This window comes from Nestor notabilis, unplaced genomic scaffold (genome assembly GCF_000696875.1).
Source record: "Nestor notabilis isolate BGI_N333 unplaced genomic scaffold, ASM69687v1 scaffold1542, whole genome shotgun sequence".
In the NCBI taxonomy this organism is placed as follows: Eukaryota; Metazoa; Chordata; class Aves; order Psittaciformes; family Psittacidae; genus Nestor; species Nestor notabilis.
This window is the reverse complement of record NW_009917672.1, coordinates 94502-112611: the sequence shown is the minus strand read 5'-3', so window position 1 is coordinate 112611 and position 18110 is coordinate 94502. Positions and strand designations below refer to the sequence as shown.

General features: G+C 35.9%; 1 protein-coding gene across 1 annotated transcript in view; it reads right to left on the bottom strand.

Annotated features, from left to right (window-relative positions):
• Window positions 1-782: 782 nt before the first annotated feature.
• Window positions 783-18110, bottom strand: part of IL15 (interleukin 15) — a 25000-nt gene continuing 7672 nt past the window's right edge. Inside the window, exons 3-7 of the mRNA XM_010009344.1 lie at window positions 4256-4365; window positions 3689-3770; window positions 3200-3241; window positions 1479-1619; window positions 783-896 (exon numbers count right to left, since the gene is read on the bottom strand). Coding sequence (XP_010007646.1) covers window positions 783-896; window positions 1479-1619; window positions 3200-3241; window positions 3689-3770; window positions 4256-4365 — 489 coding nt within the window. The remainder of the gene's footprint in view (window positions 897-1478; window positions 1620-3199; window positions 3242-3688; window positions 3771-4255; window positions 4366-18110) is intronic.

The window sequence follows — 18110 nt, the reverse complement described above, 5'->3', positions numbered from 1 at the left end:
CATTTCAGACCTACAGAGTCTTAGGTATACAGTTACCATGATTTCCAACAGCTGGTCAAAAGTGATTCCTGCCTGCTTGCTCCAAAAGGAGGCCAAATTTGCAAACTATTACATAGGAAGGATTTCTACTACGTAGATTTTTTTTTTTTTAAGTAAGTCTTGATCATCTTCTTTATTCATAGAAAAATCAAAAATAGCAAGGAAAATTTGTCAGACATGGCTAACAACAGAAGTGAGAAATGAGCTAGGATCTTCTAAGAGCACAGATGGTAAACAGATAAGGTTCAGAAAACAGAAATAGCTATAGACAAATCCTTCAACAGGGTATGACAATTTTAGATTAATAATAATAATGATGGTAATAATAAGAAGAATAAGAATAATTTAAAAAAAAGAGCTTTTCTCTGAAACTCCATTCAGTTAGCCCTGAACTGATGTTCGTAAGGAGGTTCCTACTGCAGATACCCTGAGATCTTCTTAGAGAATTTTGTTCAAAGGTTGATAAGTTAGACAGGATTTCTTTTTTGGTGGACTTTCCAAATATTAAAGAACATTTAAGTCAAGAAGAAGCTTTAAACCCTGTTAAATCCCTTTCATTTGTAATACATAAGTAATACAATTTGTATGTGTTCAATATGCAGGGATTTTATTATTCTTTGTTTACATATTATGCTATGTAAGTAAGATTGTGAGTGACATTCTTTCCAGTTTATTGTTGGCAATAATCTAATTTCTCTGAGGATGTTTGTGGAAGAATCCTGTTCTTAGCTTGTGTCTTTTGGTCAGTGTTTGCATTCCTTCTGTATAACCTTTACAAAACTCTGTATAAATTCTGTAAAATTTTTTTCTTCATACTCTTCACATTCTTTGCATTTTGCTGATGTTGTGGAATTCACCTGAAAAACAAAATGTGATAGTAAAGCAGGGGACTGATCTGTTTGTTCTCCTAGAGAACTAGCCCTTGTTTGTCCTGTTCTTGTGAATAACTCCTATGTAGACAATGGCTATAGAAAGCATTGCTGGAGGCTTCTGTGGTACTCACGGTGTGTGCAGCTCCTGGCTTGCTTTCTGGGTATGATCAGCTTTCAAAACCACAGCATTTCAGTGAGAGATACAAGTGGATGTCCCTTTAAAAATTAAGATATTTTTCTGTATGTGCCTGAGCATGCCTAACTTTAGATGCTGAAGTTACAAATTGTTATTTATGCATACACATTCAAACACTCTGTTATGTGTGTGCAAGCACAGTCAAAAGTATTTGCTTTGATGGGAGTCTTTCTAAAACACACTAAATTCTGCATTTCCATTGTTGTATGTGTAGCTTTTTCATTGTTATAGGTACAGGTTACTGGATCTCATTTGCTTTAATCTGTACCATCTCACTTTTTATATAACAGAAGCGGTATTTCTGCTACTGAAGAAACATTCACTATTTGTTTGGATTTTTTTTTCCCCCACAGACTGCTGGTGTTACTTACCTTATTTTCTAAGCTAGCGTTTCCATTTTTCCATATGTTTAATACATCCTGTGTTTTACTACAGTTTTTGATAAGACATTCTTGAAGAATCACTTTTGTCTCTAAGAAAAAGCATCTTATTACAGGTTCTTGGCATTCTGTCTGAAAAAAAAAGAAGTTGTAAGTTTTACAGTTAAAAATAAATAAGTGAATGTAAGATATAATTTATCACAAAGTGGATGTTTTTAATTTACTGTATATCTTTTCCCACTGTTCAAATACTTCTAAATATCTCCAAAGATTGGCTGTGAGAGTGTTAGCGTTAGTTAAGATCATCATATTTGTTAAACATAAAGGCCAGCCAATATGCTAAGATGAGGTGAGAGGTAGTGTCCTGGTGAAGAACATAGGAAAATATTTAAGTAGGCTAGGAATTTGGGATATAAATAAACATAGTGAGTTTAAATTAGTATTATTCTTTGTAGTTCTAGCACTTTCATTCACAGATCTGAATTCAGAATAGGTAGGGGAGAAGAGAAATTAAGAAGCAGCAGCAGAGCTACTAATTTCTCCACAAGTCAACAATAAAGCCAAGAGTAAGTCCCAGTTTGACTGACTTTAAGAAAAATTTCCTGACATTTAAAGTATTAAATCAGCCATCACAATGGATTAACCTCTGGCTCAGTTCACTTTAAGAGAATGTGTGTGTGTGGATACAAATGTGCATGTTTTGTGACCTTTTTTTCCTGTCACCTACAGGGCTAACCGTACAGACACATCAGACTATGCTTCCTCAGGCTTGCCAGATCCACTGGATAAATCAGCGTGCATACACACTGAGGATATTCTGCGCTGAGGTGATCAGTCCACTATTTCTAGGAAATCTTTGATTAACTCTTTATGCACAGTATTCATGTAATGTCTGTTCGGCACTGTTCTGGTGTGGAAAGTTTGTGGTCAGGAAAGTGCTGTCTCAGAAGCAGGCTACTACCACAGTAATCAATACAGCCAATTCCACCAGGGCTACGCCTAAAGTGATCTCTAGGAGTGGAATATTGGCTGGATTAATTTTCTTGGTGGGATGCATGTGTCCCATGGAGTGCAGACTGAGCTCCATAGCAACAGATTATGAAAAAGTCTCTTTAGGAATGAAACTGCATTTAAGATCATCATATTTTACATAGGGTTCTATGATTGTATTAAGAATTATATTTGCAAATTAACATAATTCGTCCCTTGCAGGATAATTTATAATCTACAACTACTAGAAGTCTAAATCCTTGAGAGTACCTAGATATTTGCTGTTAAGCTAAGGAATGGCAAAAGATGAGAAAGGCACAGGCAGATGTTGATAGTCACTCTCCATATTCCACTTCTGCAGTATTTTATTCCATAAAATAGTGCAGGGTATTAAATAATCATCTCTGGAAGTATTTTCTTTGTCACTTTTTCCTCCCTCAAATTATGAAAGAATACCAACATTATTTTAGCAGGTTTGTTTAAGATAATTTTGGATCATCCCTTTTAATTGATTAATTTTAATAGCTGATGATTCAATAAAAATAATACCTGCTTACATAATTCGTCATATGTACTTTAACAGAATTGTTCCTTCTAAGGCAAATTATTTGATTTCTGAAACTTTTCTCAAACATGACTGAGGCTGCCTTAGGAGTAAGTTGTGGTGAAGAAACAAAGCTAATATATTAGACCAGTTGTGGTCAAATTTTGACTTTACTTACATCCTCATCTGTGTCTGCAGTATATAAACTGACATCAATGTCCTAAAAGAAAACAAGAGTTAGAATTTTGAACATTAACTTAATTTTACAGATGATAAAGCTAACTGCAAGACATGGATTAGCTCAATACAAAGGCCCAATCCATACAGGTACTGGGAGCCAGCAAGTCAGGGTATCTTAAAGTCACCTAGTAACCTGTGTGGAGGACTCATCAGAATAGAGTACTTTCTCCTAACTAGCAAACTCCCAAGCCCACTCCCCCTTTTCTTAGGAAAAGTGAGAAAGAAAATAATTTTATGCAGTATTTGCTCAACCTTAGTTCCCTTTACCCTTCTAGTCCTTTGCTTCCACCCATGAAACAGCATTAGACAAACACCATCCCTTTTCCTGCTCCCTGTCACTGACACTTCTTAGCTAAGTACAGTGCTAAAGATTTAATTATGTCTGTTCTTATGATTATATGAACTGCTGACTTCTCTATGCACTTACTTTGGATGTCTTGATCTGCTCCAAATCTTTCAGAACTTCTGCCCATTTGCAGTGACCTGCTGCCGTCTTTGGTACATAAGCACTAGAACAAGATAACCAGTGACCATTAGCCTAAACAGTAGGTATACATGTTTATGCTGAAAAAGAGTCAGAGACTAAGATACTATAGATATACTGTTTACATGTATACATATGTAAATGTGTGGGGCAAGTATATTTGACAAATCATAAAATCATATAGATTCAGAAAATTGTATTTCAGTCACACATTGTATAAGCAGTCAACGTGTTTTTTTAAAAGACCATTTTTATAGAATGTAATGCAAGAGAAAGGTTCAGCTACTTAATGTAAAATTACTACAGTTCTTTTTCAGCATACAAAAAAATCACAAATTTCAAAGTCTCTTATACTCAAAATTTTCCACCCCTGCTACTACGGAATTTCTACCTTACACCCTGTAGGAATCTTATTTGCATTTTAGATGTAATTTTTTGTGTACAGGGAAGTTTCCACCTGCTATGGATAAGATATATTTACTGTATAATTAACATTGACTTTGTAGTTACCATAGAAAGAAGATGATTAGTCCCCTCTCATTCTTTAAAAGGCAAAAGAAATGGCAGTTCAGAAGAAGATACAGCTGATATTGCAGACAAATACTTTTCAGGTGTGTTTTCTGAAAGACACAACCAAGATGATAGCTTGTCACAATATGATTCCACAAGATTTTGGTATAGTACTGACTTAATTAACCAATTTGACAAGACACCCAATCAAGACAAGACTACCTGTTGTATGTAGATTGAAAGACTGACTGATTTGTATCTTGCAGAAATACATAATCACTTCACAAAACAGTTGGTGGAAAATCAGATGCTGAAGACATTGCAAAATTTGAACTCATCCTGGGCTCCCTATTTATCTACCTGTTCATAGTGCAGACTACAGTTTAATGCAGGGAAAATACTAAAGAACTTTTGTCTTATTTTTCTCTCTAGAGAACTTTCCCCTGGCTACCTTTTGCCACCTAAATTCTATAAATTACCTACAATTATAACATTACCTACAATATTGCCATTGCATAAATGAGAAACTCTGCACTGAATACATCAAAGGCTATAGTTTTGTGTCTAGATCTTAAATATAACATTTAGATATAGTATATATTTATACTTCTTTGCTTAATGTATGTACATCTAATACTGGGAAGTGACACATTTAAGAATTCTGTTAGTGGGGTCTGACAACTGAAAATAAAGATGAGCTGTGAGATGTGCATTGACCATCAGCAAACATTTCACTGTGCACAGCCTGTGAACCTTTGCTCCAAAGTCACAAGCCCTTTGATTTCAGCTGCTACAGCTCCTTCACAAAGCTAGGTTAATTATCGGCAACTGTGCCTTTGATACAAAGTTTGACATCTTTTGTGCAACACATTTGTATTAACTGACTTAATTTCTTGAGCAGTCATTTATTTACATATGAACTTGCAAGTGAATATTTAAAAATGGACCAAAGAACAAAATAAAATAAGAGCTAGCATTGTGCAGTGGTAAATATATTGAAACGAGAGGTCATTCCATACTTAATCCGGCCTGTGGCAGGGGAGTTGGAACTAGATGATCTTTTTTAAGGTCCCTTCCAACACAAACCATTCTATGATTCTGTGATTGTCAGTCCTGCAGCTAATTTACTGAAAGCTGCCTTATGTACTGGCAAATCGTAACAAATATTTTTTATTCTCTTAAATAGAGAATGTTTTAAATACATTGCAATTATTTTGGTTTCAAAACCCATAGATAGAGCTGAAACAGCATAATAACCTAATCAGTACATAAATTTCCACACTCAATAAGGTAAAGCAATGCCATACCCTTTTATCACATATGTTTGTCCAAAACCTGTTAAACAAGTTTATACATGAATGGTTAACAGATAATCTAAATTACAGTAAGACCACAGCAAGTAATAGCTCATCTATTTTCTGAACCATTTCAGTAGCGAAAATGCTGTGTTGTTACCCAAAGGATGTCTAAATCCAAGGCTCAACCTGTTACTGTTTCCACAACAAATGGAAATTGAAAATATGTGAGTATTAAAACCAAAATATTAAGTATATATAAATACATATTTTCCAAACATACAAGAATGTAATGCAAAATAAATATTAACTGCTTGCCTATGGTCAAAAGATCTAGATCATTTTATTACAGTATGACAGAAAGACTGTAACCTTCCACAGTTAATATTCTTTGTTCTAAAACTTTTCATAGTGTTAATTTTGTTTGTTTGTTTGCTTGTGTATAAATTGTGTATAAATCCGCACACTGACTGTTCTGATTTGATTTGCCAGTCATTAAAAAAAAATTCTGTTTATGGCTTTTTAAAAATTTATTTAATTGAAGTGCAAAAGTAGCCTTATGGGGAAGCCTCAGGTACATTTAAAGAAATGTAAAATCTGATTTGTTGGATACAGCTGAAGAAAACATTTTTTAATCCCATATTTAAGTTTCCTAAAATGTTTTCACAAAATTATTTAAAATTTATTAGAAACATTTAAAAATAGGTAAACATCCTGATAATTTTACAAGCCAATTTTTATCAAATGAGGTGGCTACAAATGAAAATATGAAAGACTTATGTTAGGCTCAAAAGCACTTACCAGCTTTGTGTTTCATAATTAGTATTATGGGGCCCTAAAAAGCTCGTTTGAAAGGGAGTTTCAGTTGAAATGCATTGTCAAATTTATGCTGTAGAACAAAGTGTTCGAGGTGAGGAAAATAATACATTATAGTACCTATTGAATAATAGTCCATGGTTATCATTAGTTTGTCATTTGCTTCCTTTTTTTAATACTTGTTCACTGTGATGACAGTGGAACACTGTGTTCTTACTGATTTATGTAGTTGTCTTGGTCTTTGGTTTTCTTAAATGCGGTAGGTAACAATTTTATTGTAAGGAGATAATCGTTGCTAATTTAAAATGAAAGTTTTTAGAAGTAATAGAGAACTTGTACTGATTGTAAAATATATACTTTAAAGGGTATTTAATTTGTTTATAGAGAAGGAGATTTTTAACATCAAATAGATCAGCTAATGCATTCATTTCAACAATTTAGGGCCATTCTTTAGATGAATGTCTTAATTATTTCATCCAAACTATTACTCAACGACATAAGAATTGTTAGCTCACTTACATGTTTTGACAAATTATTTTTCTGCCTTGAACACACATTGTTGTAATGTAAAAGTTTTCTTTGGCTAGTGTCAGTTTTTCTTTTCTTACTCTGTTCAATCATTAAACAGTTTCAATTCAGTCTTCATTATATCTCTGGTACCCTTGTTTTTATAGAAGCTTGAACATTGGACAAGGGAGTAGCTCATAGTCAAATACATACATTTTTATCTGTAGCTTTTGTGCTGATAACATACAACTCTAGGTTAAGGATTAAAACCTTTGCTATTCTGAAATGCAGTCAAGAGGTATGATATACATAATAATCTGTTTGGAAAAAGGAATACTCTTTTTTTATATAATGAAGTTAAAATGAAGCACTTTAAAAGCAGATACCACCGAGTAAAATCTAAGCCACAGTAGTAGTGGGGTTTTTTAATATTTACTTATTATAAGTATTTATTATTATTTTTTTTTTAACAAGAAATTGGGGCATAAACTGCATTGCTTACCTTGTGCACAGCCTAGAGCAGTTGCATGTCTTGTAGGACAGTTCTACACACGATCAAACGTGGGGTAAAGGTTGGACTTGATGATCTTAAAGCTCTTTTCCAACCTAGTTGATTCTATGATTCTATGAATCTGCTTCACTGTTCTTGGGGACAAGTGCCCTGAAGCATACAATGTACTGAGATCTCATGAAGAGTTTATAAACTGGTGCTAATACTTTCACCTTCCATGGGAAATAGGTAACTGGATAGTGGCAGTGTTTTCTTCATGACTGTATCACGCTGGTTGTTCATACTTCACTATGTTCCCCTGCCAAAACTTTATATCCAGCCCTTTCAGATTCCTGGCGTGTCTGAAGAATTTCTCACTATTTACACCACCACCACCACTTCCCTTCCTACCCCTCCCGCCCAAAAATCCCAAAACAACCAAAAAACAACAATAACAACAAAAACCCTGCAAGGTCTAACCTGCTTAATTTTGGTTACTCTCAATTTTCCCTGACTTCTTGACCTCTAGCACACAGCTTTTTTCTTCATCAGTCCTTTCTCCCTTTGCCTCTAAGGTTTTCTGACTAGTCTCAGTGGTGCTGACAGGTGTTACCAGTCCTTCCATTTCTCACTCTTGTAAGCAAATCTTTCTCAGACTGTTCTCTCTGTAACAATCTGTATTCCATTTTTGTTCATCCTTGGCTTCTTGGTTTCCCTTTTCCATGTGTATGATGTGTTGCTGTTCTTTAATTTGTTGCCACACAATGTTTTGTTTCTGCTGGTTTCTCGTCTTCATTCTCTAGTGCTCTAAATCTTCTCTTTTCTCTGTTACTGCTGCAAATTTCCCTCCAAAATCACATCATCACCTCCAGCCCTCTAGTCCTTGGACATTTTATTAAGCAACATCTCAGATCTAAGGTATTTTTTTCAGATTAATTTTCAAGTACTGTCTACATCGTGCAGAGCTAAGCTCTACACCCATTCATTTGCATTGTTTCTGCAATTCTTCTTTAGTGTCTCCTTTGCCAGAATAATTACAGCCTCCTTTAGAGAACTCCGCCTCCTCCCCAACACAATATCATCCTGTGGCTCTTCCTCTGCTGTTCTCTTGTTTGTTGCCTCCACTAAGTAATTTTTCTGTCCTCTTGTGCTAGCACGATCCCTTTAAAGGGAACAAGGCACAAATAGCTGCACAACTAGTGTGCTGCATCTGTTTAAGTTTTTACGTTACATATAATATTGGAGCTCCTCCTCTATGCTTAGAAGCAAAGAGAGCATTTTTAATGTCAGAATCTGTAAGATTGGAAAGATAAGATGTTTTTCCTATTTGTATCCTAGTTTGGGGGGGGCGGGGGGGAAGATTTTTTTAAGATTTTATTTTATTTTTTTTAGGAGAGAAGCTGTGGAGAGTAAAGACTTCATAAACTAATGAAAGTGACTAAAAAAGGAATAGAGCCCATAAAGAAAGCAATACTTCTGAACTAAATAGCTGTTTCAGTATTGAGCCCTTAAATAAGTAATTTGAAATAAAATTTTCATGGATCATGAGTAAGTTTTAGAGGAAAGACATGTTCTTAGTGCCTTATTATGGAGTAAATGATAGAAAACACTGCAAGTCAAAGGAGCAGACTCGCTGAAGGATCTCTGTGCTCTTTCATTCCTGCGTTCTTCTAGACAGTGTAAAGGGAACAACCAAAGAGAAATAAACAAACAAAGACCCCTGAATATTAATTAGTGTCAGAATGTATTTATTCTGATGGGATAGAATTCAGAGATAAAAACAGAGAAGCCCAATAATGTAGTCTGAGACAATAAGAAACTGTAGCAGATGCGACCTGTAGGTGCAGCCCTCTAAACAGACTTTCAGAGTAATTTCATTTGTGTATCGAAAATGTTGCACATCGACAGAAAGTAAAATATTTCTATGAAGGAATCTAGTACCAGGGCCTTAAATCCTTTCCCAATTTTTACAGACTAGTCACATCTATAAAAGAAATATGTTTTACAGCTCTGATACGTTCTGTTCTAAATACCATTTCATGCAGCAACCGTTACAGATTTGTTTCATGGTGCCTGTATCCATTATGATTCCACAGCCATTTTAGTTTCTCTTCTCCCTTCCCACCTTCTTTGCATAGAAGCTTATGAAATCAGCCCTCAAACTCCACCAGGTGTTACCAGCAGCTCTCCTCCTCAAGGTTTGAAGGCAAAAAGCAAGCTTTCCAAGTTTCTGTCTAGCTTGTGCTGATCCAGAAAGGAAGTCAATGGAATTACTGAGTGTTAAACCGAATCACATGCTTGAACGCTTGTCTGGATGAGAGCCAAAACATGCCTTAGATTGTTATGCCTTCAAGCCTTTATTTCACAAAGCTAAAGTGCTTTCTTAGAAGTTTTGTGTTTAGCTAGAGTTAGGCAGGATAAAGCATTTTTGCAGCTGTCATTTTAAAATTGGGCATTCTTTAAATATTCTTCCTATTTTATTACTTCCCTTTCGCTCCCCTCCCCCAAGAACTAGTTTTCCTTCTTTTCATTTCATTGTGACAACTCTCCAGTGGAGTACTATCCTACCTAGCTTACTCTGCTTGTACTTTCATAGCGCTGACCTTCAAAAGAGTATTCTCAGTTATCAGCATAGCAGGAAACTTTCAGTTTAATTGCTTATGCATTTATGTGTTCTTGGTTTGCTTAAATACTTGTTGATTTGCTTTTGACAGTCATTGAGTAGGACTTCTTTCTCCTATATGCTTTTGCTAATTGGCATTTATGCTAGAAAGTAAAGTTTGCAATTCCTGTTTGAAAATTGTGCCCAAGGGTCACAGAGTCATTGCTGTTCCACTCAACAACTTAAGCTTCAGAATTTGAAATGTAAGAAGTTAAATATCTCCTTTGACCTTTTTTTTTGCAAAACATGCTTGAGACCTGGGGCTTATACCATTGCCTTATGAAGGTGTGTCCTGTACTTACTTGCTATAAGCCTGAAAGGAAGTTTGTCTTTAGTGCAAAGAATGATCCTGTACCTTTCCAAAGGGCCTTACAGTCACAGTAGCAGTGAAGCCCTGCAGAAGCACTGCAGTATTTAGGGTTGCAGTATTAGTAGTGGAATGTAAGTATAAACATTGTGAATGAAAAGCTTTCCTTTTAGTCTGTCTGCTTTTGCTAGTTTGTCGGTCACAGTTCAGAACAACACATACTCCATGACCACAGGCACCTTCCACTAATAGCTCTGCTTGAAACATGGGCACCAGGTCCCTCTTTACATGGTTGAGAGACCAGGACATCAAACATAGTGCCTACTCCATAGGTTAGACTTACCCTTTGCCTGTCAGTTCAGGGTCTCTCTTAAGCATTTTTTGCCAGCTGGCAAAATCCAGCCAGAAGAGAAAACTAATATATGTTGCCTTCTTTTTACATCCTTCCATGTAATGTCAGTCTTCTCAAGGTATTGATCACTTCTTAAATTATGAAAGATCAACTTAATGTGGTCCTGATGCAAGTATATATGATATTAGTGCTAGGTTTGCTTGATAAACACTGTGATTGATAAATAGAGAAGCCCCAAGCCTTGGTAGTGGCAGAATTAATGAGTTAAAGGCACAGTCAGTAAAGAGGAAATACACAACAAAAAAATCTCATTTGTAGGGTACAGATGGTTAGCTTTGAACATTTATCCCCAAATAACCCCCCCCAGGATGCAATATGCAATAATTAGTGAAAAGACCTTTCAGAGAATACTCTCCCAGATTAGTAAGCAGTTCAATCACAGGATATTAGAAATGTAAAGGGCATTAATAAAACACACAAAAAAAGAGGGATACTGGTCAGCAATGAAGTCTGCTTAGCAGAAGGTGTCCTGGTCTATATATATATACTGTTGGGTACTCTCTGCAAATATTATTCATGATATTTTTACATCGCAGAAGTAAAAAATATTCAACACAGAACAAAAATGCAATTACAGATAAAATTTTTGTGCATTTAGGGGTAGCATGTTGACATATAACCCAGTCCCGAACATGGAAACTTAAACAGTAAAAAAAACAAAGGATGTCAATTCTAGCAATCAATTCTGTTAAACTAATATATATTTATATATGTATTATTTGCAGAGTTATGATTAGTCTTGCTAAGTAAAAGGAACATTTTGGGAGATATTGTAGCCTGCCAGAAAAATTAATACTACTTATAAATTGGAAAGTGCACATCTTCGGATCAATATCAGTCAATCAATCAGTCTCATTTTCAAAACAGACTGCTTTCAGCAGCTCCCACTGAAATAAATGCCCGATTCAGCTACAGGTAACTGGTTTAGTAAATGTGCCACGTCCCCCTTGTGGGAAGGCATAAGAGGAGGATAAGCTAAAGATAATACTTCCCCATAGTCTCTTTTCAGGCAAGTTTTTTCGTCACTTTTGAAAAGTAAAGCTAGGGATTAGTTCAATGTCATTCTAAGCAAGGGCTGAGACAGTGTTTGATCTGCCTCACAAATCATAGTCTTTTTTATGGGGGGAAAAAATTTAAACTGGCAAAGATACTAATAACTGTGTGTTAATACTGTTTGCCTAAGTAATACTGGGTTTGCTGAAGGCAATATTAGGCCTACTGTCTTATACAGACTTCTCTTTACTCTTCTACCAACTTACTGCTTGCTTGCCACCGAAGGAAGACAACATTGTGAAATAATTTACTGTTTTCTTTCTAAGAAATTTACTGTTTTCTTTCATTCACCCAAATGACATGTAAGTTCCACATGGTCTTATTTCTTCCAAATTGGTCAGGCCAGATTTAATACAATCATTTGTTTTACAATTGCATATTGAGCCTGCAAGTTGCTGTGTCTGCACATGGGGTTTTCTACCTTTTGCTTTCAGAGCCTGACTGACATTACTGATCTTTGTATTAGACCTGTATAGGCAGCCAATAACAGTTTTGTATCAGAGTGGCCAAGCAGCAGTTTTATATTAAAGCTTCTTTGCACAGCTCCTACACACTAAAAGGCCTGCAGAAAATCATGTCACAAATAATGACTCTTCATTAGCCCCTGATGGTCTCCAGGTAGTACATACCTTAAGGCTAACTTGTAATACGCAGATGAGAAAGAGTTATAGTCCTTACAGGTTAAAAATTAGACAGATATCCCTGATATGAATTAAAACAGCACTCTGAATTTGGGAATAGCAGAACTGACCATAAGTAAAAGCCCTCTAGGCCTGGTGTCTCCAACCACAGCCAGTTGTGAATGCCAAGAGAAGAGTATACTGAAACCTCCTCCAAAGCTTGTCAGATGTGGGGCTAGTGTTCAAAATTTTATAACTTCTCTAGCCTTTTTTCCCCGCTGTTTATTGGCATAGATAAATATTTGCTTTTTAATGGATTTTTTAGAATTTTACGTAGCAGTTTCTTCCACGTAAATATTTTTTTCATCTTACATTTCAAATTTTGACAGGCAATGTTAAGCTCTAAACTTAAAATATAGTAGTAAGCAGTGTAAAAATGTAAAATGTTACATTTATGAGGCCTCTTCATAATACAATTTTCTAAAGAGTACTGTTTTTACAAGCATGCATAACCTAAGGGAATCTTCAATTTTTTAGGTCAGCTTGAGTTTTCTAAAAGTCACAATGTCACTACCTTGAGTAAAAGTACATATTATTTTAAGACATTACAATGGAACAAATTCTGGTATTTACCCTTTTCCTGTAAACAAGTATTTCATTTCTTTGTGGTTTCAATCTATTTATTTTTGTTTCAGTCCATCAGGCACTATTAGAACATTTTCATCATTTACAATAGCTATTTCAAAACCGATCAACCTAGCTGAAAAAGAGTGAACAAACTTTCTCCTCTCTTAGTTGCAAACTATGAATAAAAAAATGCATGGAAGTGCTATCATTTACTAATTCTGAATACCTGGGACAATGTATCACACTTTCAAGATTAGTTTTGGCACCAAGGCACATATAAAGTTCTTCAGAACGTATAGCAAAGTTGCATCCCATGACCCAAGCTTGAGGTCAGTTGAAGGGATGATAAATATAATCTTATTCTTTGAGCTTCAGTAAGAATGAGGCTTTTATACTACTCAAATGCCTAGCAATTTTTTCCCAAAAGTGTTTCCTTGTCCTTCAGAAAATCTGAGCAAAAAGAATAACCTATTACTTAGAGAATGCACCTTTTTTCTTCTGTATCAGAAATAGTTTAGCTACTCAAATTCACACAAGACAAGATTCAAATATTCTTTGAACATGTTACTTCCATTCCCATTTCTTTGGAATTAAAGACTGACCAAAGTTGTAAGAAAATTACAAAACAAACGAGCAAGTAAAGACATCACTCATGATCTTATAGGATAAAACATTGTAATAGTTAACAATCTGAGTGTGTATGTTACAACAGTTCTTAAGAAATGTGGCTCATTGGGGTTTTTTTGTTTGAAATACTAAATAGTATTTTTAAACTAAAGGTTTCTTTCATTTACAAAAAAAATTAGTGGTTATGTGAACTAGAGAAAATTACCTTATCTTTAGAACAGAACTGAAGTATAAATATAAATAAAAATTAAGATCCATGATTTAAATGAAGGGGTTTTTGTTTGCTGATAAGTTAAGTCAGGACAAAACAGGTGTCTTAGTTTCTTTGAGATAAATCAGTCCCAGTTCTTGGATGCAACCATACTTTCACTATGGTGTGAGCACTCAGCTGTTAGCAAAGGTACTTGCAAAAACCTTCAGGTCCTAGAAAGCACAGGGGATCACTACTAGCCCTCCATCTTGTTGATAACCTTATTGTTGAAAAATCACTTCTACTAAGTTTGAGTACCACATCTACAAAGCTTGAGTTGGCATTCTCAACATTCATACTTCAGTTCACTTTCAACACTTATCTAACTCAGAGTGGTATTCAAATTATCTGTTGGTTTATTGTTAAAAGTTGTCAGATATGCACAGCACATAAATCTGTGTTGTTGTCAAGACATTCATCTTTAGCTGGATAAAAAGTACCAGAAAACTACCTTGTCCTCACTATGACCTATGTGTCTTGAAATTGCACACAATTTAAAATGAGACCTGAAATATTCATATGCCATTTAAATTATACAAAATAATCTACAGACATCCATAAAATCTTATGGATCTGAGAGATCTTTTCAGTTACTTAATGGCTGGAGATGACTGGGGATTTTGTCCTTCAAAAAATAAAAAAAAAAAGGAAGACAGGAGAAAAATGGATTGTTTTAAAAGTAGAACATGAGAAAAGTTTCACAAAGATTCCCTTGGGAAAAAGGTCTCGTAGATACTTGAAGAGTGAACATATGAGTGATATATCACCATATATTTATAATATTGTATTTATGTTCAAGTTCTGTTAGATAACAACGGTTAGTAGTGTAGAGGGTTTTGTGTACAATATACAAGTCACGTGGTTTTGAGTATGGAATAATATGAGAGAGAGAGTAGGAAAGTGAGTAAAGCTGCTTGGATTGTAGGTATCCAAATGCTGAAGATTGCTTTCTCAAAGATCCAGGTAAATTTGAGTGCTAGAAAGGAGAGCTACACTTTCTGTGCTGATCAGCTAGAGAGAATGCAATTGGTAACAGCAGATACCCGTAACAGAATTTTTTATGCCTGTATGGAATTCAGAGCTCTTCGCTATGGTTTCCCCATATTCTCTCTAGCTCCCAGCTCCTTGCTTCTACCTGGTAAGAAAGTGGAAGCAAATGGATTGATTTTAAGCTACTGTCTCCTATGGGGAGAAATGATGGCATCAGCCAAGGAATGCGTATAAAACCAATGTCTGTAGTGATAACTCAACTGTTTCATATTCCCAAAATATTTTTGACTAGTCAAGGTAGGCATCCATTCAGTTACAGAACAGATGTGGTAGAAATCACATTCATCCCAAAACATGGGGTAGGTTCAGTCTATGAAGATCACCTTCTAGCTCCTGGTGCTATTTTCACATTTCCCAGCAGCACTGAAGTTATGGCACTGAACAAAAACCTCTAGAAGGTCTCCTTTGTCCTCAAGCTGATAATCAGAAGTATTCTATCCCAAATTACCTCATAATAAATTACAAAGACAATATAGATGTTTCAAGAGTTCTCTACTTGAAAGTGGGACACAGAAATCATGTGAGTACAGCAACTTGACATACATTTTCCTTCAAAAATAATGAGTTCCTCTCCTGACCCACGATGCCTTCTGAGGCACTTCCTTATACAGAGCTTTCTGCTGAGAACAGTCCTCAGTTCTACTCTTTCTTCCTCTGGCCTTTGCCAGCTCCAGCTTGCACATCAGTCTTCCTCCAACACATATGCATACACTGTGTTTCTGGCTAGAGGAGTAAGTCAATCCCCCTCATAAATCAGGCTTATTTCACATAATTCACCAGTACTACACCCCAAATGATTCATCACATCCTGGAAAACTTCACACTGAAAAAGTCCAGCCTTTATGAAAGGGTGGGAGTGTTCCTGAGATAAAGTTGTCAGAGAAAATGTCTCCTTAAAATCAGGCCAAATTTAATATCTTCACTGTATTTCCTTCAAGTTTTACCGTACAAATTAAATAAGTGTTTGTTCTGAGATAAGCCTTTGTTTCAACATTTACAGAAAATGAATGCTGGACAGACTAATTAAAGTCTTTATTTTTTAATCTCAAAATTAACCTACACAGAGTCTTCATAAAGGTACATGTCTCTTGCTCTAAATAGGCTCTTTCTACATGATATTGTTAGCTCTCATATATTTGAATTCTATTTTTAGAAAGAGTGAATGCAATAACATTTTAACTATGTAATTTAGCAGAAACGCAACCGAGCACCTTGATTCATGCACCAATTGAAGTAGAATAGCTTCATGCATCCCTTTCATATTCTAAAGCCTTGCAGTTTTTATAGAGCTGTGAGATCTATTAAGATATTTTCTAGGAATAGGGTCTGGTATAAATTTTCTTCAGTAGTCATATTCAGACCTGATAGCAACACACTGTATATCAGAGTCTCAGTAGTATATGAATGGTTTTGAAGATTTCTGGAAAAAAAGAATTTGCCCATTGCTCCTAACCATCTCTGATGCAATGGGGCAGATTTACATTTTTCTAAATTCCCTATCTGCTTTTAATTGCCCTCCATGGGTCTGCAGGAGTGAAGAAGAAGTGAGCAAAACCAAGCACAGAAGATCAAAATCAATGGAGCAAAATACCAGAAAGCTCTAGCTGTGTTTGTTTAATTGTAATGATTTCCTAATGGCATGAATTTCTCAATACATAGCATATTCATATTCCTTTTGGTTTACATTGCAGAAGATACTGATTAACATACAGTCAGAGGATAAGCTCAGTTCAAGGATACTTACTGAGTCATTTCCAAAGTGGTTAAAACTTTGCTAACAAAATTTCACTAATACACAGCCAAACTCTGTGTCTGACTTTTGTCTTTTATAAAGTGCAGTGAATAATAGGAATTAATCTCAATAGTTTATATGCTACTTAGTTACTTGAATATCAGCATGATGACTATCAGAAAAAGATAATAGCTTTGCTGAAACAAACTGATTGCATTTGTCTCTGGATTTTTTTATTTTTTTTTTTTTAGAAAACAAAAGAAGTGGAGCTATCATCTGCATTTTTGAAAAACTGAAAATGTTGAGAACTTATACACTGTGTTAATGCTATACTACTTTTTTTCTAATGGAAGCAAACTGAAAATATCCACTAAGATGGAACTACTGAAGATTGGCTACTAAACCAAGCACTTTGCAGTGACACCTAGGCCAGGTTTCGATGGTCTTGAGACACTGCTTTTTCTCGCTGCCTGCATATTGAGGCAGACTGGCTTTGCACAGGGACCTATCTATCTACAGTGCAGCATGCTGGCAGGGAGGGATGGAGCTGTGAAGACATTGTGGAGGAGCCATGGTGGCAGGGATGTATGCTTGCCTTGAAGCCCTGCTGCAGCTCCTGCACAGGTGAGGGCCCACAGCTGAGGCACTCAGTTTTTATCTCCATGGCAAGGTACTATGCAGGCAGCTCTCTGCTCTGCTTGTTGCCATTGGACAATCAAATGGGAGAATCCCACCTCAGGCTGCCACACCCCTTGGCTCCAGGAGGGAACTCCCTCACTGCTCAGGAAAGGAGCCTACCTGGAAGAAGGAAAGGCCAGTGCAGAGTTGTGTGTGAGTCTGAGGGGTACTGAGTGCCATATGCTAATGGCTTCTTATAACAAGGTCACCTGCCCATGCTGCACAATGGAAATGCAGCTAATACATAATCATCTAGAAAGGGTGTTGGGAGCTCTGAGGAGTGCTACAGAGGCTGGACACTTGCAAAGGTTTTCCTCTTGTATCAAACACTTGAGGTTCGAGGGTTATGGTCTTGCATGTTACAAAAGGTCAGCTAGACATAGGTATAATTCCAAGCAAGAGAAAAACTGCTAGAACTTGCTGTGCCACAAATAAACTGAAAAATGTGAAAAAAATCCAGGCATATTTACTGTGTAATTCTGGTACAAACGAACAACAAGAAGTGGAAAAAACAGAACAGAAAATTACAGGGTGCTAGTGATCTCATCTAAAGTACTGGAAATGTTTGCAAGCCTTAGATTTGTTATATTACCTAGGTTTCTTGCTGGGCTGTAAAATAACATTTACAGCTGTCCTGAAATTTCCTAAAATGTCATGTTTAAGTGACACTTACCTGACTCTCCAGCCTGCTCAATGCTCTGGCAGAGTTTTGTGTTGGCTGTGCCATCC